This window comes from Trichomycterus rosablanca, chromosome 14 (assembly GCF_030014385.1).
Source record: "Trichomycterus rosablanca isolate fTriRos1 chromosome 14, fTriRos1.hap1, whole genome shotgun sequence".
Taxonomy (NCBI): Eukaryota; Metazoa; Chordata; class Actinopteri; order Siluriformes; family Trichomycteridae; genus Trichomycterus; species Trichomycterus rosablanca.
The window spans coordinates 24,568,704-24,591,557 of record NC_086001.1 but is presented as its reverse complement, the minus strand read 5'-3'; the positions used below and the strand labels follow the sequence as shown (position 1 = coordinate 24,591,557).

At 40.3% G+C, this 22,854-nt stretch overlaps 1 protein-coding gene and 3 non-coding genes across 4 annotated transcripts in view; 2 read left to right on the top strand and 2 right to left on the bottom strand.

The window, feature by feature from the left end:
- Nucleotides 1-22,854, top strand: part of LOC134326237 (zinc finger protein 585A-like) — a gene marked incomplete at its 3' end in the record, with an annotated part of 120,426 nt that overhangs the window by 19,195 nt on the left and 78,377 nt on the right. Inside the window, exon 4 of the mRNA XM_063008414.1 lies at nucleotides 16,806-16,810. Coding sequence (XP_062864484.1) covers nucleotides 16,806-16,810 — 5 coding nt within the window. The remainder of the gene's footprint in view (nucleotides 1-16,805; nucleotides 16,811-22,854) is intronic.
- On the bottom strand, nucleotides 17,964-18,035 carry trnaq-uug (transfer RNA glutamine (anticodon UUG)). The gene has a single exon. It is a non-coding gene; the product is annotated as a tRNA-Gln (tRNA).
- Nucleotides 18,362-18,433, bottom strand: trnaq-cug (transfer RNA glutamine (anticodon CUG)). The gene has a single exon. It is a non-coding gene; the product is annotated as a tRNA-Gln (tRNA).
- Nucleotides 18,939-19,012, top strand: trnan-guu (transfer RNA asparagine (anticodon GUU)). Its single transcript has one exon. It is a non-coding gene; the product is annotated as a tRNA-Asn (tRNA).

Sequence of the window (22,854 nt, the reverse complement as noted above, 5' to 3'; positions counted from 1 at the left end):
GCACAAGATTCATTTATTTATAGACGGTGCTGTTTATGGTTTTACGCTTTAAAACAGCAGTCGCATTTTGCAAAATGTTGTTCAGTCTTAATAACCGTGTGTAGTAAAGATTGAGTGGATCTCCTAGTAACCACTGGAACTCCTCATTGCTTCAGTATTTATATATTAAGTTGAACTGTTGATGCTATAAGAAAGGAAACAAACAAAAACTATCAACCATGATCATAAAACACAGTAACCCCAACCTTTGTACAATAGTACAAAACCCTTTACCCCCCACTGTGTACATCCACCCAGCACCTTACAGAATGTGAGGATGAGGGTTCAATCAAGACATGCCAACAGTATCAAAATTTAGGATGTAGTGACACTCAAGTATATACACAATATAATGTGCCCTGCCACAAAGCAAACATGCTTCAGGAATGGTTTAAGCAGCACAACAACAAGTTTTTTAGGTGTTGACTTCAAATTCCTGCAAATTCCCCAATCCAAGCGAGCATCTGTGGGACATGCTGGACAAACAAGTCCGATCCATGGAGGCCCCACCTCACAACTTACAGGATTTAAAGGATCTTCTGCTAACATCTTGGTGCCAGATACCACAGCACACCTTCAGGAGTCTAGTGGAGTCCATGCCTCGACGGGTCAGGGCTGTTTTGGCAGCAAAAGGGGGGCAAACACAATATTAGGAGGGTGGTCATAATGTTATGCCTAATTGGTGTATAATTTCCACAGCCACAGTTAGTGTTTACTTTGATGTTTTCAACCCTGTCATGTGTGTTCATCGTACACTATATGACCAAAAGTATGTGGACACTTTTCCTAATTATTAAGCTGTGGTGTTAACAAAACAAAAGTATAAACCTAATCACAACCTTCTTACTCTAATGATTAAGCATTCAGTCCTGTTTCGTTCTCTTGGTGTATGCCATACACCTAAGCATTGTTGCTCACTTGTCTGCGTCTTTACTGACATCCGAGATTGATCAGCCTGTATTTGTATCCATATTGTAAAAAAAGAAAATGTAGTGTTAGTGCTGCATGCTTCTGGGGACCTTGGTTCGATCCTTGAGTTTGTTTTTCACCCTTAAACATTGATTGTATGAGACTGTATGCTGCCATGTGATCGACTAACATCCTGTTTGAGGTGTTCTCCTACTATGCAAGTAGTAGTAGTAGATCACATTACTTTTCTTCAAACATGTTTCCAATCTGAAGACTAAGCTGTTCTTTTTAAAATATGAATTTTACACTAATGATTGATATGGGTGTATGGTTTGGGTAATTGTTTTATAGAAAGCCTCATCAATGAACAAGTCTAACCTACTGGCAGAAGCAACCAGATTTGGACTTGAGCACCTTGATACCTGGCAGGAAAAGCAAAACAGCCCTAAAACGCCATTGCGCCACCACAACAATCTAGAGTGGGTGACTGTAAATGAATTCTGCAAAAGAATTCTAACACGTTTTTATTGTGCCTTGATTGTTTATGATGGTAATTTAACTGTCAGTATATTATTTTGTGTCCCTACTATCTACAGGTCAACAACCTCGTCTGTCATCTGTCCCTTTTGTTCTGAAAGCACTTTGACCTTCTCTGTAGTGGTATATGAGACAAAAGATGAAACAAAGTCCTTACAAACAACCAATAAAATATCTTTTAAACTTTTAAGCGTAGTAAAGGAATCATCATGTTTTAAGTTGCTTTCCTTCTCCAGGACCTGATGATGTTACTGCAGTGCTCCATCACCTGACCCTTAATAAAACTAGGAGATTCAAGTTCCAGGCTGGACTGTAATGATATATTTTTATTTGGTGTGTTTTTTTATTCACTCACTTTATGACTTGAATACCACAGAAGAGCACATTTTATGAATAATTGATGCAGAAATGCAGATAAACAAGTTTGGAATTACTTTTTTCTTGCAGCTGTAGTTCTGTATAAGTGAGAATGTATGTGTACAGCTCCTATAGAAAATTATCTACCCTTTAAAATATACACATTTCCCAACAACATTCAAGGAAACCAGACTTCACCTAAAGCACTAAAGTAAACTTTACCTAAACCAGAGGCTCTAATCTCATGTCACCAAAAGTTTCTTCTAAATATTATTTTAAAAGAATAAGGCAAGATATTGTGGAAGGGAGTTCCAGAGTTTGTGAGCTGTGAAACAAAAAAACCTAACATGTGGGAATGCCAGAAGGATCTAAGAGAGTTAGGACAGTAAGGGTAAAGAACTGCACTAGATACTCCTGACAAAGTTGGAATTGCTAAATAAAACTAAGCTGTCACACTGGTTGCTGCTACAGTTTGGGCTAAAATGAGCTCCTGACACCATTATTAGACAATAGGTAGATTCTTTTTATAATGTGGGTATTTTCTAGACCCTGCCAAAATTGGTTCAAACAGTCAGATGTGTGCTAAACACCTTATGGAGTGAGATGGTGTTACTCAATCTCAAACTTATATTAGATCATTCCACATATTTAACTTTCAAAAGCTTGGTTTAAATAAACTCTAGTGGCCTTCACAGAGCCCTGACCTCAGCTCCACTGAACCGTTCTGGAATGAACTGGAACATAACTGAGACTTTCTTGAGCAACGTCATTGACCACCCATAAAAATGCTCTTTTGACTGAAAGGGCACAAACTCACAAATGATCACATAATTATAATACCATTGTTTTTTAATGAGATGTCTAAAAAGCTCATGGTCAAGTGTCCAAATACTTTTGGCCACACACACATGCTTACACATTTACATGTTTTTGCTTCATGCATTATGCTGATATTATTTAGATTATTTGATGTATTTCTATGTCATTAATCATTTTTGTATGTTATTTTCGGATTTTTTATAATATTATAACATTGTTTAGATGCGCACTTAAACTTAAAGTGTAGACGATGTGACCGGTACCGGAAAACATGGTTTAGATGCACACAAAACCTTAAAGTGTAGACAATGTGATCAGTACCATGAAACAGGGTTTAGATGCACACTTAAACGTTTAGTGTAGACCCTGTGACCTGTACCGTAAAACGGGGTTTACAATAGTGTAGACAATGTGACCAGTACTGACCAGTACTGTAAAACAGGATTTAGATGTGCACTAAAACTTTTATTGTAGACCATGTGACCAGTACCGTAAAACAGGGTTTAGATGCTTACTAAAACTTTTAGTGTAGACCCTGTGACCTGTACCGTAAAACGGGGTTTAGATGCTTACTAAAACTTTTAGTGTAGACCATGTGACCTGTTCCGTAAAACGGGGTTTAGATGCTTACTAAAACTTTTAGTGTAGACAATAGGCTTGTTCGAGATGAACTGTGCCTCGCCCTGGTGGTCAGCGAGAGCAGCCGGTTGCAGTTGGGGGAGGAGGTTAAAAGAAAGCTATCAAGTTGGACAGTCGCCACCTGCAACCCACGTGAGCTATGGCGGATCTCGCGGCGTTTGCGTTCTACGTGGCTGATGAAGTGGATGCAGTAGAAATCCCTCTGCTTTTGCGTAAAATCAAACTAAACATTCTTGATCATTGAGCAGGTTAAACCCAGCGTTTGTTTTCCAAATCCACAGTGGTGACTATAGATGACCATAAAGTGTAAAACTAAGTTTCTGTAAAATCTGTAAATAAATATATCATTCATTTATCTTGTAGATTGGTGAAAAAGAAAAGTTCTAACAAACATGTTATCAAACATATGTATGTTAAAGAATAGATTTAAATATTTGTCTACAACAATTTAAATGAATAGACCTAAACTAAGTAGCCTATTTTTTAAGACTGTCTATTGAAACATTTCACATGAAAACGTGTGCATACATAATTCCAAATATACGGTTTGTTCAAGGTAGAATCAGTGAATATGATAAAGTAAATATACAGGACGATGGAACGCCTGCTGGGTATTACTGCCGGTCGCCCATGTAGTTTTCCGCTGCAGGGTCATCAGCCAGGAACCACTTATTCATTGACGTTTCGCTCCTTTAATACTGGAACATCTCCTGGTGGCGGAGTGGTGACAGGGACGTCTCCCTGACACCCCCTGCAGCTGATAGGTGTTACCTGCTGCGCTTGTTGTTGGGGTTAGTTGTTCTTTCCCCAGCACTTGTCTCTGCTCCTCAGCCAAAGCCAAAAGCTCCCCTTCTCAGCCTCCTCTGCTAGCTCTTTAGTTGCCTTCTTTAGGTTCCCTCCGGTCACTCCTGCATCCCTCATGAGGCGTATAGTTAACAGCCCCACCTCTACTGGGTAGATGGTAGTGATCCAGCCAGCCTCCCGGCACTCAGCAGCATGCTCTGAGTACTTGGCCTTCTTGCGTTCTTGGGCAGCCTCCATCCCCTCCTCCGCTGGTATTGTGAGCTCAATAAGGAGCACGGCTTTTGCCTTGGTGGACCATACCACTATGTCAGGGCGGAGAGATGTAGCGATGATTTCTACCGGGAAATGGAGCTGCCTGTCGAGGTTGACTATCATGTTCCACTTCTGATCGGGAGAAAAGGGCCTAGGTGTTTCTTTCGGCTTAATGCTTTTTCTCCCCCCACCTTCCATAACAAAGCTGATGTGGTTGTGGTTTCTTGCTGGTAGTAGCCCTTTGCTGCCCTGCCGACGCCCCTGTAGTACTTCAGCTAGCTTTCTCAGGACCTGGTCGTGGCGCCACCTGTAGCGTCCCTGAGAGAGCGCAATCTTACAGCCTGTCAATATGTGCTGGAGGCTTGCATTAGGGGTACTGCAGAGAGTGCAGCATTCTTCCCTCCCGAACCATTGGTGAAGATTCCGAGGACAGGGGAGCGTGTCATAGGTTGAGCGGATGAGGAAGCTGAGCCTTGCCTGCGGGATCTTCCACAGGTCTGCCCAGGTGATGTTTCGGTTGGCAACTCCCTCCCAGGTTGTCCAGCTTCCTTGTCGGCCCTGCGATACGGCCTTGATCTTATAGCGCTCTTCCTCCATTCTGGTCACCTCCGCCACCACCATCTCCTTCCTCTCTTTGCGGATGGCCTTGGACCAGAACCGTGGCGCATCTCCCCACCCTAGCCCTGCTCTTCCTGTCTGGACTCTGCCAACAATTTCTTGGTGTTGCAGGAGACTGACGGCTTGGTCGACCTCAATTTGGCCTCTGGCCTGTCAGAATCTTGGCTTTCGCGTTCCTTACAGTCTGGTCAGTGGACTCTCTCAACTCGAGCACAAGCCTGGTCTTTTCCTGCTTGTAGCCCAAACTGATAGATTGGAGGGGCAGCTGGAGGGTGTTCCTTCCAAAGAGGCCTGTTTCAGAGAGGCACCGTGGCAGCCCCAACCACTTTCGGATGAATGAGTTGGCTTTCCATCCATCTTACTTGCGGTGGATGAGGGGATCTCGCTCATTTTCAGTGGTCACATCACCCTCCTATAGAGCGTGAATTGGTAACACCAGACCTTGTATTTTCCTGGTAGTTGGCTTTGATCAATCTTTGACAGGTCTTCTGAAAGTTGTTCCACCACGGTTTTTCCCATCTGTTTGTCTGAAAGCTCTGCCGTGTACTGCCTCCCCAAGCTTTTAATGGGTAGTTTGCATAGGAGTGGGACTTTCTCTCCCCCTATGACGAAGCTGGTGCTGTCATTTTTAACTCCTCTTCTGAGAGACAGGCTCCGTGATTTTGATGGACAATGTATATAAAAGTGTTCCAAAAATAATTAGATGGAAATTATAAAGTGCACTCAATCAGACCTTAATCATTATGGTTGTGTATATGGTAAATAGACTGCAATTATATTGTGTCAAAGTGGCTTAAAGTCCAAACTGTCTACATAATTATTTTGTCTACGTAAGGACTGTGACGGGGCGAACCCCGTGGGTAGTGTCGGGCGATTGGTCTGGGACCCGGAATAAAAGTTGAGAACTCAGGTTTACTTCCTTTGTCCGCCTTCTTTATTTACACACATACAAGCCCGGAGTGGCTAATCGGGAGATTCGGGAGGATTCCCGATGGGCCGGCTCATGTCCATCTCGAGTTTGGGCCGGTTGGATGGGAAACATAATTTTGACACTTATCTGTCACTTATCTAATCTTCTTTTTGCATTTAATTCTCCATTCATCTGACAGCGCAGCCCTACATCGCAGTAGATGGGTTCTACCATCTGAGGGAATTCTCCCCTCCCAGATGTTTAAGTTGGTTTGGCCCACGAGACGTCTTTTCTGGAGCACCGGTAAAAGTAAAAATATCAACAGAACAGCGCAAACCATCAGTCGGTGGTGATGGAGGGCAGGAAGAGGCCAGGTGGAGCCGAAAAGGCCAGGTTAAAAAAAAGAAAGGCGTTGGAAGAAGATGCTGCCAAACTAACAGACCTGTTTTCCAGAGGACAGACCCCAGTTGCAGCCGGTAAAGAGAGATATGGAAATAATTTTGTATTGTCACTGTAAGGCTATTGCACAACATTTGCAATGTCAACTTAGCGTAGTTTATTTTGTAGAACCCAATGCACACCATTAACCAGAAATATCCAGTTTGAAGCTGAAAATAATTAACTTAATTTGAAGTGTAATATATTAAATAGCCTAACTCATTAATGGAATGTTTTCGTTCCAACGCTACTGTACTGAGGATAGTATAACAGAGTTATTTAAACTAAGATAGTTATTTGTAATGTAAAATATAACGTAGAGAATATACATGATATATGTTAAATTGTTCAGACATTTAGAAAGATGTCAGCACGATAGCCTAATTTATTTTAACAAATGGAGACAAATAGCCTAAATCACTATCAATTTTACACCATCATAATATAGGCTAAATTGTAAAAAAAAAAAAAAAAAAAAAAACTTCAAGCATGTTATGTTATTCAGCAAAATAGGCTAACCCTTAATGAAATGTTGTTTGTTTAGCCTCAGAGCAGCAGATAAGCCATGTCTTATGTCTATAGCCTACTAAATATGCGTGTAGTGAAGCTATTTAAGAGTTTAGTGTAAAGCTAACAATAGAGCACCTCTCTGTGGGGAAGACAAATGTAAATTTATTTTTATTTCAAATTTCAAATTATTTTTATTTCAACTTATTGCTCCTGTACAAATGTAAATACGTTTTCATCTTTATTACATTTTTTTACCTTTTAAATATTTATCTGATTTAAATGTGAATTAAACTTGTTTAAGTGAAGTGTTTTCTGTTAACTTTCCAACATATACCTGAACTTATACCCAATAAAAAGGCATTGTAAGAGCTAGCTGCTGTTTCATTTATTCAAATTGCTCCTCCATGGAGAAAGTGGGCCGGGTTTGGGCATGAAACTCCCGGGCTGAAAAAGGGGCCCACTCCGGCCCTGCACACATATAAACACGACGCTATTTACAAATGTACAACTGGACAAAACAAAACGAAAAGTTCACAAACATAAACTAACACTCTGACAATTTTCACTCACAACTCACATGACTACAAAGTCACACACACTGTTGTGGTCTCCTTCTACAATGGTAGACTGAACCCCCTATTGTCTACCTGTGTGTCCTATATATTTATAGGGTACCTAGGTAACAATATACACACATTACACTGCTAAACATTAGTAAATACATCAATATCCACACTTATATTAAATCACATGGATGGCCATGGTACTTACACCTACATACAATTATTTACATTTCATTTAAGTGCACTTTACTCTCTCTTCCTGGTCTTTCTCCCCCTTCCTGGTCTTTCTCCCCCCTTAAAAGAGGATGGTGTTACCCAGGTAAGTTAAACATCAACATATGTCATCGTGATGGGTAAGTTACCCTTACTTCATCACAAGGACTTAATCACATTTACCTTTCTTTAGGCGTGTTCCAAAAATACAACATTTTGTAGATGTTGTCCCCCTCTCATTTCAGACTCTCCAAAGGACAAGTGGAGGTACATAAAGTATGTGGAAGCCACATAATCATCCAGATGGTTTTAATGTTATTATGATACCCTTCTTTTCTCTCACTTACTATTTAGGATCTTATAAACACCCTTGGCCCCGTCTATATGAATCCACAGCAGACAAAATTGCCACTGACAAAGAGTGTCCTAGCCTGTCTATGGACACTGTCAAACCAGGAGTCATATAGGGGTATTTCAGACCGATTCAATATCACAAAATCCACTCTTGCCAAACATCTCCATGAGTTTTGTACTCTGGTAAATACGCACATGGCACACCACATTTCCTGGCCTTTAGGACAAACCCTGCACAATTCTTTGTTAGGCTTTCAAGCAGCTGGATTTCCAAACACTATTTGTGCAGTAGATGGATGCCACATTCATATTCAGAAGCCACACTGTGACAACCCCCTGGCATATTTTAATAGGAAACAGTTCTATTCTATTGTTCTCACTGGATTTTGTGACAGTCGCCGGCGGATCACCCACATCAGCGTGGGTCATCCTGGTAGCGGGCATGATGCCAGAGCCTTTCGCCTCACAGAGGTTGCTCATCTTTTGGAAGAAGATCCCCTGTCCCTGGTCCCACAAGGGATGTATATAATTGGGGATTCAGCCTACCCTCTATTGCCCCAACTGATGAGGCCTTACAGAGACAATGGGCACTTGACAGCTAGGCAGAAGCGCTTTAATAGAAAACTAAACACTGCCCGCGTGGTCATTGAGCATGCATTTGGCATTCTAAAGGCAAAGTTTAGGAGACTCCAATGCCTGCACATGAGGAATGTCCAATCCATCAGCTCAGCAGTGTCAGCTTGTTGCATTCTACACAATGTTTGCTTGGAGCCAGGAGACCAAGGTGATGATGTGCAGGATGAAGAGGATGATGAACAGCATTCACTTCAACCTCACAACCAAGATGCAGTTCATTATAGAGACATGATTTGTTCACATATCTAAATATTCATCGCCATATTTTTCTTTTTCATTTACCCCACTTTTCTTTTTACTTTTGTGAGCTGGTGGGAATTATACCACAGGGTGATGTGAAGCACTTTTTATCCACCATAAAATGTAGCATAGATGTTACACACTTCTATTATGGCTAGACTAATAGACATTTAGGTCATTCAATTTTTAAGTGCCTCTCCATCATCAAGACTCCTGCTGTGCCTCCACGTGGCAGCTCATGGAAACTGGGTGACTAGCACCCAGGCTAATTCAGCAGGGGATCTCGGAGTACCAGTGGTCCCCAGAGGTGCAGTCACATTAATTTGGATTGTGACCAGCCAACCACTGCCCTGTTGTGGGGACAAAGATTTGTGGTGAATATTTAAATGCAATGCATTATTTTATGTTATGAGGTTGCAAGAAAAATGCAGTTAGTCTGCAAAATAATTTATTGTGTTGGAGCATTGCTTTCCAGTAGCTTGACAATAGTTTCTTGTTGTCTTGAAATATCTTTTAATTGTTCAACAATTTGTCCAAGGTACGTTAACATTTTTTTTTCAAAGCCTCTTCTCCTCCTCTCTTTCAGCCTCCTCCACCTTTCCAGGTCTGGCCGCACCAGGGACTCCAGTGCAACAGTCCTTCTTTCTGCATGGGCCTCATAGGTCTCATAAAAAGAAGGTTGACTGGTTGACCTTCTCCTGCTTGTTGCCCGGTTCTCTGTGCTAGCCGAAGGACCAGGCTGCTCCTCACTGACAGGACTGTTAGGTTGTGCATGAGAGGGGCAAGGCTGCTCCCTTTCAGTGGATAAGGGCAGGTTGGACGAGGTCTTGTCTGGGAATAAACTTGTTGAGTAGAGAGTGCCTGGTGGTGCACTACCTACCCCTGATGTCCCAAACAGGTCTTCCATTTGCTGTTAAAGAAAAAGAGTTTATTAGTTGGTAAATGTTTTAAGGTTTTGCTGTGACTTGCTTTGATTCATTTTTATCCACTAATATTATACAGTACTTATATTATTATTTTATACTTATTATTACTTATATTATATTTAAATATACATCAGGACATAAGGTTTGGACACAACTCAAGGAATGCTCATAAGTGAAATGTTGGTAGTAAAATAAGTGTCTAAGACTTCTTGTAAAATTAATCATATACTTACTGTGTAATATTCCCAGGTGACTTTTGCCTCACCAGTTGCCCGGCGTCGGTCTTTGGCCCTCTTGTATGTGGTAAGCATGTTTCCCAGCTTTTTTCGTATTTTTTCAGCTGACAAATTGTAACCTTTTAGTTGAAATTCTTGGTGTAGTTTTTTGTATTCCCTGCAGTTCTTATTTGAGTCATTGTGTTAGCGAAATACTCTTTATCTGCAAAAGTATATCAAAGTAAATAAAGTATTCCTAAAACCATTACAGTTGTATCATGCATTTTTTGTTTACTCACCATGCTTCAGCCTTTCTGCAACAGTTTTTGGTACACATAGGGTGATATTCCCTTGGCTGTCCTTTAAATTGATGAGGACGTTGTCCATGTTGTGACATTATAGCACATGTAACATGAAACAATGGCCTTATATACCAAAAGGATTAATGGATAAATAGTGCACACCTGTTCCAAAGGTGTAGATCGTTATTCCAATGAATTTGTATTGGTGCCAATATGCCAAATTGCCTCTCAAAACACATCTTTCCATTAAGTATTAATTGCTTTTTAGATTTAGTGAGTGGTCTTTAGCCTACACAAAATGAACACATTTCAATTAGCGGTGAATGCCATTGTGCAGCCGTGGTGTGTATAGACTGCAGTTTAAAAAAAAGTGAATATATTTATAAATTATCCGCATTAGTGATGAAATTAGTTTGATAATTGCTGGGAGAAAAAACTAACCTTTTATGACTAAACACAACATGCAACGGGGAAATATTGGATGTTACCATGGCATGCGAAAGTTTGGGCACCCCTGGTCGAAATTACTGTTACTGTAAACAGTTAAGCAAGTTGAAGATGAAATGATCTCCAAAAGGCATAAAGTTAAAGATGAAACACACTTTTCAACATTTTAAGCAATATCAGTGTATTATTTATTAATTTATTTCACTATTTTAGAGTGGAAAAAAGGAAAGGAGTATGTTGCAAAAGTATGGGTCCTAGGAGATTTGAGCACTCAGATAACTTTAATCAAGGTCTCAGACCTTAATTAGCCTGTTAGGATTATGGCTTGTTCACAACTGGAAAAAAGCATTTTGAAATGTAATTAAGAAATGGCAGTTTCTTAATAACCCAGTTTTACCATGGCCCTCACAGTCCCCTGATCCGAACATCATTAAAAATCTGTAGATGGATCTCAAAAGAGCAGTGCATGCAAGATGGCCCAGGAATATCACATAACTGGAAGATTTTGCAAGGAAGAATGGATGAAAATCCCTCAAACAAGAATTGAAAGACTCTGCTGTGATACTTGCCAAAGGGGGTGCTACTAGGTACTAACCATGCAGGGTACCCAAACTTTTGCTTTGGGCCCTTTTCATATTTTTGCTATTTTGAAAATTGATAATTTTATCTTCAACTTGCTTAACTGTTCACAGTAACAGTAATTGTGACCGGGGTGCCCAAATGTTCGCACACCACTGTATTTTATAGATGCATTGTTATACTAAAACGGTATACTTCAGTACGCTTACCGATGTGCCCAGTATGAATCACTAATGAATAATGTGGTTAATATGTACATTTGTACAATTGTGTAGAAGTTTGTGCTTCTTCAAGCACTGACAAATCAGTTATTTAGGCATTGATGATGAATAGTGGCTGTGGTTTATTGAAGATGAATCTCTTAACACAATCATCTTCTGAACAAGATTGTTTTGTTCTTCCAGAACAGCTTATCTTCTGGCCTTGGTTCTTGTAAAGAAACATGACACCATGCTCATCCACACAGCTTTATTTATGTAGCATATTTTAAAATGTTTACAAAGTTTACAGAGAAGAATGAAAAATAAATCAAAGTGTAATAGTGATAGTGGTATTAAAACAGTTAAGATATAAAATATTAAAGCAATTTAGATTGCTTTATATTAATAAAATTAGAAGACAAGAACCATCAGAAGTTCTAGAAAAACATCAAGATAAAAAGATCTGTTACGTTAAAGAAATATCAGGTAGCCTACTCGAGTCTTTTCATGATATGGAATGATAATTATAAAATATGTTGCAATTTGTACGAAAATAAACTGTCATGCTACTAGAAAGCATGATAGTATTTCGCACATATCAGGTCTTTAAGACAAATAAACTGAGATTCACATTTTAGAATGAAACGAAACAACCGCCAGAGGATTCAGCGGAGCTTCTAACCAATGAGGATTAAGCTCTGTCGTCATCAAGCCGTGTCTCAGGCAGCGCAGCCCGTGGAGAGTAGGCTTATTCGACTTAACCCGGCGCTGCGCAGACCGATCGCCGCCTGGCATGCCGGTTAGTTGTTTTTGTCCGACTTGCGTCGGCGCCACTGGCGCGTCACGATGACAGACTGGTTATAATCTCGTGAGAGCGGGGCGGCTTCAGGCGGCGGAACCGGTCGCTGCAGTTGCTCTCCACGGGCTGCGCTGCCTGAGAGACAGCTTGATGACGACAGAGCTTAATCCTCATTGGTTAGAAGCTCCGCTGAATCCTCTGGCGGTTGTTTCGTTTCATTCTAAAATGTGAATCTCAGTTTATTTGTCTTAAAGACCTGATATGTGCGAAATACTATCATGCTTTCTAGTAGCATGACAGTTTATTTTCGTACAAATTTCAACATATTTTATAATTATCATTCCATATCATGAAAAGACTCGAGTAAGCTACCTGATATTTCTTTAATGTAACAGATCTTTTTATCTTGATGTTTTTCTAGAACTTCTGATGGTTCTTGTCTTCTAATTTTATTAATATAAGGCAATCTAAATTGCTTTAATATTTTATATCTTAACTGTTTTAATACCACGATCACTATTACACTTTGATTTATTTTTCATTCTTCTCTGTAAACTTTGTAAACATTTTAAAATATGCTACATAAATAAAAATGTGTGGATGAGCATGGTGTCATGTTTCTTTACAAGAACCAAGGCCAGAAGATAAGCTGTTCTGGAAGAACAAAACAATCTTGTTCAGATGATGATTGTGTTAAGAGATTCATCTTCAATAAACCACAGCCACTATTCATCATCAATGCCTAAATAACTGATTTGTCAGTGCTCGAAGAAGCACAAACTTCTACACGATTGTACAATGTACTTATTAACCACATTATTCATTAGTGACTCATACTGGGCACATCGGTGAGCATACTGAAGTTTACTGTTTAACAATGCATCTATAAAATACAGTGGCATGCGAACATTTGGGCACCCCGGTCAAAATTACTGTTACTGTGAACAGTTAAGCAAGTTAAAGATAAAATTATCTCCAAAAGGCATAAAGTTAAAGATGACACAAAAACATTTTTTTTATTATGTCTCTATAATGAATTGCATCTTGGTTGTGAGGTTGTAGTGAATGCTGTTCATCCTCCTCTTTATCCTGCACATCATCACCATGGTCTCCTGGCTCCAAGCAAACACTGTGTAGAATGCAACAGACACTGCTGAGCTGATGGACTGGACATTCCTCATGTGCAGGCATCGGAGTCTCCTAAACTTTGCCGAAGGCATGCTCAATGACCACACGGCCAGTGTTTAGTTTTCTATTAAAGCGCTTCTGCCTAGCTGTCAAGTGCCCATTGTCTCTGTAAGGCCTCATCAGTTGGGGCAATAGAGGGTAGGCTAAATCCCCAATTATATACATCCCTTGTGGGACCAGGGACAGACAGGGGATCTTCTTCTAAAAGACAAGCAACCTCTGTGAGGCGAAAGGCTTTGGCATCATGCCAGCTACCAGGATGACCCACGCTGATGTGGGTGAACTGCCGGTGACTGTCACAAAATCCAGTGAGAATGATAGAATAGAACTGTTTTCTGTTAAAATATGCCAGGGGGTTGTCGCAGTGTGGCTTCTGAATATGAATGTGGCATCTATCTACTGCACAGATAGTGTTTGTAAATCCAGCTGCTTGAAAGCCTAACAAAGAATTGTGCAGGGTTTGTCCTAAAGGCCAGGAAATGTGGTGTGCCATGTGAGTACAAAACTCATGGAGATGTTTGGCAAGAGTGGATTTTGTGATATTGAATCTGTCTGAAATACCCCTATATATATGACTCCTGGTTCGAGACAGGCTAGGACACTCTTTGTCAGTGGCAATTTTGTCTGCTGTGGATTCATATAGACGGGGCCAATGGTGCTTATAAGATCCTACATAGTAAGTGAGAGAAAAGAAGGTTATCATATCGTACCTGCACTTGTCCTTTGGAGAGTCTGAAATGACCTCTAAATTCTGAAAGACTATAGAGGGGGACAACATCCTCTACAAAATGTTGTATTTTTGGAACAAGCCTAAAGAAGGGTAAATGTGATTAAGTCCTTACGTAGACAATATAATTAGACAGTTTGGATAATTAAGCCACTTTGACACAATATAATTGCAGTCTATTTACCATATACACAACCATAATGATTAAGGTCTGATTGAGTGCACTTTATCATTTCCATTTAATTATTTCTTGAACACTTTTATATACATTGTTTATCATATTCACTAATTCTACCTTGAACAAACCGTATATTTGGAATTATGTATTCACACGTTTTCATGTGAAATGTCTCAATAGACAGTCTTGAAAAATAGGCTACATAGTTTAGGTCTATTCATTTAAATTGTTGTAGACAAATATTTAAATCTATTCAATAACATAAATATGTGTTTGATAACATGCTTGTTAGAACTTTTCTTTTTCACCAATCTACAAGATAAATGAATGATGAGTAAAACTATATTTATTTACAGATTACGGAAACTTAGTTTGACACTTTAAACCCAGCGTTTGTTTTCCAAATCCATAGTGGTGAATATAGCTGACCATCATCTATATTCACCACTATGGATTTGGAAAACAAACGCTGGGTTTAACCTGCTCAAAGATCAAGAATGTTTAGTTCGATTTCACGCAAAAGCAGAGCGATTTCTACTGCATCCACTTCATCAGCCACGAAGAAGGCAAACGCCGCGAGATCCGCTGTAGCTCACGTGGGTTGCAGGTGGCGACTGTCCGACTTGACGGCTTTCTTTTAACCTCCTCCCCCAACTGCAACCGGCAGCTCTCACTGACCACCAAGGCGAGGCGCAGTTCATCTCGAACAAGCCTATTGACTGATCAATCAGCTGCAGTTCATCAGCTTGGTTCACGTTAAACAGTTAGTTGCAGATTGGAGCAGCATTTCTTCCATAATGAAAGATAATTCAGTCTTGTCTTTACAAAGAAACACTTTCACAAAGCGTTCACTGGAACAAAAAAAAAGGACCAAGAAGCTTGGACCGGATCGTCCCAATTTACAAATTCAGCAACAGGCAAGTGATCGAGGACGAGACTACACCCGAGCCTTTTCCAGCTCTTGTTATGACAAACGGAGTTGGCTAGCTGGATGCGACGTAAGTAATGCCTTTTACTGCTTTCCCTGTTTGCTATTTCAAAGTCCTTGCACGGAGGCGTTGTGGATAACGACCGGGGTACGAGATTTAAAACATCTTTCAGAAAAATGCAAACGGCACAAAAACAGCCGCAGCCATCTAGACAATGCTATGAAGCTAAGTTTTTTTGGGAAACTTAGCATTGCTCAACAGCTAGATGAAGGTTACAGGATTGCTGTTAGAAGGCACAATGAAGAGGTGACAAAAAATCGGCACATCCTGTCTAGAATAATAGACTGTGTGAAATTTTGTGGAGCCTTTGAGCTGGCCTTGCGTGGCCATGATGAAAGTAAGAGCTCAGATAATCCCGGAATTTTTCGAGGGTTGGTGGATTTTGTTGCTTCTCTTGATGGAGTGCTGAAAGAGCACATTGAGAATGCCACTGTGTTTAAGGGAACTTCAAAAACTGTGCAGAATGAGCTACTGGACTGTATGTTGTCTGTTCTGAAGGAACATATAATCAAAGAAGCCCAGGGCAGCGATTTTCTTTCAATCCAGGCAGATGAGACAATGGATATTGCCACGCAGTGCCAGCTTGTTCTTGTACTACGCTATATTGATGCTAAAAACAATGTGCAGGAAAGATTTTTTGAGTTCATCCCTTTGCAGTCGGCCACTGCTGATTCCATTGCTACAGCCCTAAAAGAACGTCTTGCAACTATCCTTCCTGAGAATCAAAAGGGTAAGCTCATCTGCCAGGCATATGATGGAGCCAGCGTGATGAGGGGTGCCACTGCAGGTGTTCAGAAGAAGATACAAGACATGTACCCAAATGCACACTACATCCACTGCTACGCACATCAGCTCAATCTGATAATGCAGCAGGCTACTTCTCACATGACCAAAGTGAGAATTTTTTTTTCTAACCTTGGTGGATTTGCCAGCTTTTTTTCCAGATCACCCAAGCGCACAAGTATTCTTGATAAAGTTGTGGCGCACAGACTACCAGCATCCAGCAACATCAGATGGAACTTTCACAGCCGTACCATCAATACTGTGTTTGAACACAGAGAGGACCTCATTCGCTGTTTTGAAAGCATACGAGACTCTGGTGACTTTGACCCCATTACTGTCAGAGAGGCAGGTGCGTTTGCCATGCTACTGGAGGATCAGGATTTTAAGTTCTTTCTGCAGCTTTTCCACCATATCATGCCTCATGTGGACCTCCTCTATTCCAAACTCCAGAAGAAGGTCATAGATTCAGTTTATATCAAGGAGAGCATTCAGCAGTTCCAGCAGGACATTTAAAAGATCAGGTAATAGTTGTACATTTTCCTCTTTTGTTTATTAGTATTATTGTTATTATTATTGTTATTGTAATTTTTTTCCTTTGCAGAAATTCTCTCCATTCCATGGTTGGACAAAGCAGTGAAGGTAGCGGTCAGCCAGTAAAGAAGCGTCGGACACTCAGTGTAGAAGACCATGAAAGGATTGCTGCAGAGGTGAGTTGTGGAAGTCACAGTCCAATTAGATTTGTTTAGAGCTGTTTCTATGCTATGCATGAATGATCAGTGTATGTTGGTGTAATGCTTGTCAGCAATATATTTTATTATTCTTGCTGTACTGCAATATATGGGTAATATGGAATAAAACAAATTCTCATAACATTTGGTTCCTGAATTTTCTATAAACCTGTCCAACAAAAATTCTGTTCCAAAAATGCTTTAACACATTTTGTCTTGAAAATGGCAGCAAACTCATTTCTATGACTTGATCTATGACTAAATTTCAACAGTGATAGAAAAATAACTATTTAGATGTGAAATAAATAAATTATGATCACTTCATAATTTTCATGTTTATCCTTCTCTAGGTCTCTGATATCATACTGGGACACACCAGTGAGCGCTTTTCCTTCACAAACCACCTTGTTAGTGCCACACTCTTGCAGGGGGACAGGTTTAAACAATACAAGACAGCATTTCCTGAAGATGCACTGAGCAACACCTTAAAAGCCTATCCAGTGCTCAATCAAGGTAAGCTGAAGACAGAGCTTAGTCTTATCTACAGCAGGGAAGAGTTCAAAGCCTGTTGTGGTGCTGTGGGCCTATTCCAGATGTTTATGGAAAATAATCTTGAAGAAGTATTTTCAGAGACTGTCACTCTCCTGAAGATCCTCATCACCACACCCATGACCACAGCAGAAGCTGAAAGGTGCTTGTCAACCTTGAAAAGAATTAAAACCTTTCTGAGAAACTCTATGACCCAGGACAGGCTGAATGCATTGGCCATGCTGTCAATGGAGAAGAGACTAGTGACTGAGATTACTGACTTTAACCATAATGTCATTGAGAAATTTGCAAGACAGAAGGAAAGGAGGGCAAAATTCATGTTCAAATAGTGCTATTTTTAAAGGCTAGTTTTTTTATTGTTTTGTTTTTAATTTGTTGTTTTGTTTGCACCCCCCTCAAATTTTTTAGCACCAGCCGCCACTGCTTTTGGTGTTACAATTTGGCATAGAGCAGTCATATGTGGAACACTATTCTCTACTCATCATTGATAACAGTGTTTTTACCTAAATAAAACCAGGTTCCACCGAGATTTGAACTCGGATCACTGGATTCAAAGTCCAGAGTGCTAACCATTACACCATGGAACCACACAGTGAGGTCTTACTTAAGCCCAAAAGTGAATAATTAGTCATTTAAGAGCAAGTTGGCTGTTAGATGTCGCTGTAAACAATGATTTGCGATTATATTTTGGGATGGAGCAGTCACATGTGGAACACTATAACACTACTAGTGCTATTATGATATTCAAGCTGGATGAATGGATGGAAATTAACATGTCATTTAAGGTGACTCTAAACTAGCACAAGCAATTGTGATGCTCTGTTGTACTGCACATGCGCTGAATGCTACCATCCTGAAACTGCTAATGTTTCTCAATCTTGGACCTCACACCGGGCCCCAAATAAAAGCAGTAAGGTCCCACCGAGATTTGAACTCAGATCACTGGATTCAGAGTCCAGAGTGCTAACCATTACACCATGGAACCCTGACACCATGAAAACTAAACCTTTTTAAACATTTGCTAAGTAAATAAAGCAAAACTACACAACTTCAGACTTTACTTTACTTTAAACTTACGTGATTGATATAATTGATTGAAATCAATTGAACAAACTGAGGTAATTTAGAAGTTTTAAACACAAAATAAAAGTAATTTTAGTTAAACATTGCCACCCAAGTATCAAAATCACAACAAAACGTTCCACTGTTGGAAAATTGCACCAAGTTAAGGATGCAGTTGGCCGGTAGATGGAGCTGTAAACCCACTTTAGGACTTAAACTAACAAACAAGTGATCCTTCTCTAACTAGCAGGTCCTATTGACCTGTGCTTCAAACGTTGTCTCTGACAAGTGTGAGGTCGTTTTAATGCCCCGGTCATTCAGGTCAGACACATGTGATTATTTTAATTTGCCAAACTTAATTGCCCTGCTGTAAAAGTTAGCAAGTCATGTGACCTGTGTGTACCGTCCAGTGAAACAGCTGTGCCTGTGTCTCTGTGGCGCAATCGGTTAGCGCGTTCGGCTGTTAACCGGAAGGTTGGTGGTTCGAGCCCACCCAGGGACGACCCAGCTAACACAGAACGTTCCTGTAACGTTAGATTTTGGTTCCCCTATGGTTATTTTTAGGGAACCATCCCATAACGTTATGGTGACGTTCTATTTTCGTTAAAAAAATCAGCGCTGTTCCCGGAACGTTCCGGGAACTATGAAACCTAACGTTCTCTCATGGTTTTATGAAAACTAACAGAGAACGTTATCTAAAAGTTCCCTTAAGGTTTTCTTTCTTCTGTGTTTAAAGTAACGTTCCAGTAACATTCCCGGAAGGTTTTCTTATGATCTTTAAAGTTTTTTAGTAGAAACAAAAAAGCAGCCTTTTGCTTGAGACGGTCCATGTAGATCAACCTTTACTTACAAGTACCAACTATAAAACTATGAAACCTAACGTTCTCTCATGGTTTTATGAAAACTAACAGAGAACGTTAGTTAAAGCTTGTATAAGGTTTTCTTTCTTATGTGTATAAAGTAACGTTCCAGTAACGTTCCCAGAAGGTTTCTAAGTTAACCCAGCTAGCACAATCATCTGGCCCATGTTGAACAGCGTCACCATAGCAACAGTGCGACGCGAGCCGTTGAAAAAGAGGAATCGTTCGTTCGTGTGAGGTAAATAAACGTTTAATCTTAACAACTTTTTACTTAGTAAAATGTAAGCACAATGTCTATTAATGAGTTCTGGATTAAGATAGAGAACAATTTGGAAATGGAAACTGTTAGGTAATGTTATCTAGTGAGTTTCAGGTTAACTGGTAGTCTGAACTGAAACACTTCAGGTAACGTTAGCTAAAAGGCTAACAGTTTCTAGCATTAGACAACAGCTGCTAAATAACTGAAGCTCACTGAATACTGTAGATAACGTTAACTTAAAAGCTACAATAAGCAACAAGAACAACAACAATAATAGTAATACAATAATAAGCAACAGACGACCTACCATCTCTGACTACATCCACAAGGTGGACTAACAAAGCAGGTGTGTATAATATAAGAGTGGACAGTGAGTGGACACGGTATTTGAAAACTCCAGCAGCGATGCTGTGTCTGATCCACTCATACCAGCACAACACACACTAACACACCACCACCATGTCAGTGTCACTGCAGTGCTGAGAATGATCCACCACCTAAATAATACCTGCTCTGAGGTGGTCATGTGGAGGTCCTGACTATTGAAGAACAGGGTAAAAGGGGGTAACAAAGTATGCAGAGTAACTGATGGACGACAGTGGAACTGTAGAGCTACAAAGTGCTTCTATAGATAGATAACTTTATTAATCCCATAGGGAAAGTCAGTAAATGGTTAGTAAACTATATGGTTAGTGGAGCTGATAGAAAAAGAGTATACATACAAGGAGGTTTAATGTTATGGCTGATCATATATAGTTTTATAACCCAAAGGTTGTCCCTTGTATTTTTTGTAGATATTCAAGTGTCCACTACCATCACTGAGCCACATTTGCTTATTCACCTCTCATACATGAGTAAAAACTATGAACACTACTCTGCAGCATCAAACAGCCGGTGTAGATCATCAGCCAAGGTTCAGCAAGAAGGTTCTGGGTTCGATCCCCAGGTGGGGCGGTCTGGGTCCTTTCTGTGTTGTTTGCATGTTCTCCCCATGTCCGTGCAGGTTTCATCCAGGTGCTCCGGTTTCCTCCCACAGTCCAAAGATATGCAAGTGAGGTGAATTGGAGACACTAAATTGTTCATGACTGTGTTTGATATAACCTTGTGACCTGATGAATGTTGTGTAATGAGTAACTACCGTTCCTGTCATGAATGTAACCAAAGTGTAAAACATGATGTTAAAATCCTAATAAACAAACAAACATTGCTTCTTTATATTGTTTATATACAGTATATACAGTGTATCACAAAAGTGAGTACACCCCTCACATTTCTGCAGATATTTAAGTATATCTTTTCATGGGACAACACTGACAAAATGACACTTTGACACAATGAAAAGTAGTCTGTGTGCAGCTTATATAACAGTGTAAATTTATTCTTCCCTCAAAATAACTCAATATACAGCCATTAATGTCTAAACCACCGGCAACAAAAGTGAGTACACCCCTAAGAGACTACACCCCTAAATGTCCAAATTGAGCACTGCTTGTCATTTTCCCTCCAAAATGTCATGTGATTTGTTAGTGTTACTAGGTCTCAGGTGTGCATAGGGAGCAGGTGTGTTCAATTTAGTAGTACAGCTCTCACACTCTCTCATACTGGTCACTGAAAGTTACAACATGGCACCTCATGGCAAAGAACTCTCTGAGGATCTTAAAAGACGAATTGTTGCGCTACATGAAGATGGCCAAGGCTACAAGAAGATTGCCAACACCCTGAAACTGAGCTGCAGCACAGTTGCCAAGATCATCCAGCGTTTTAAAAGAGCAGGGTCCACTCAGAACAGACCTTGCGTTGGTCGTCCAAAGAAGCTGAGTGCACGTGCTCAGCGTCACATCCAACTGCTGTCTTTGAAAGATAGGCGCAGGAGTGCTGTCAGCATTGCTGCAGAGATTGAAAAGGTGGGGGGTCAGCCCGTCAGTGCTCAGACCATACGCCGCACACTACATCAAATTGGTCTGCATGGCTGTCACCCCAGTAGGAAGACTCTTCTGAAGTCTCTACACAAGAAAGCCCGCAAACAGTTTGCTGAAGACATGTCAACAAAGGACATGGATTACTGGAACCATGTCCTATGGTCTGATGAGACCAAGATTAATTTGTTTGGTTCAGATGGTCTCAAGCATGTGTGGCGGCAATCAGGTGAGGAGTACAAAGATAAGTGTGTCATGCCTACAGTCAAGCATGGTGGTGGGAATGCCATGGTCTGGGGCTGCATGAGTGCAGCAGGTGTTGGGGAGTTACATTTCATTGAGGGACACATGAACTCCAATATGTACTGTGAAATACTGAAGCAGAGCATGATCCCCTCCCTCCGGAAACTGGGTCGCAGGGCAGTGTTCCAGCATGATAATGACCCCAAACACACCTCTAAGACGACCACTGCTTTATTGAAGAGGCTGAGGGTAAAGGTGATGGACTGGCCAAGCATGTCTCCAGACCTAAACCCAATAGAACATCTTTGGGGCATCCTCAAGCGGAAGGTGGAGGAGCGCAAAGTCTCGAATATCCGCCAGCTCCGTGATGTCGTCATGGAGGAGTGGAAAAGCATTCCAGTGGCAACCTGTGAAGCTCTGGTAAACTCCATGCCCAGGAGAGTGAAGGCAGTTCTGGGAAATAATGGTGGCCACACAAAATATTGACACTTCAGGAACTTTCACTAAGGGGTGTACTCACTTTTGTTGCCGGTGGTTTAGACATTAATGGCTGTATATTGAGTTATTTTGAGGGAAGAATAAATTTACACATATAAGCTGCACACAGACTACTTTTCATTGTGTCAAAGTGTCATTTTGTCAGTGTTGTCCCATGAAAAGATATACTTAAATATCTGCAGAAATGTGAGGGGTGTACTCACTTTTGTGATACACTGTATATACAGTATATATATATATATATATATATATACAGTATATATATATATATATATATATATATATATATATATATATATTAGGGCTGTCAAACGATTAAATTTTTTAATCGCGATTAATCTCAGAATTTTACATAGTTAATCGCGATTAATCGCATAAAAAAAAATCTGTGTAAATGTTATAGAAAACAAGGATTTTAAGTGAAATGTTACAATTAAAATGGTGAACACATTTATGCTAAATGTACTGATGTTAAAAACTGCTGGGACAAGAGAAAACTGTAAGGGAGTTTTATTCACTCACATATTAGGCAGTAATACTATCTAGCAGAGACCCTTGACTTCGTATA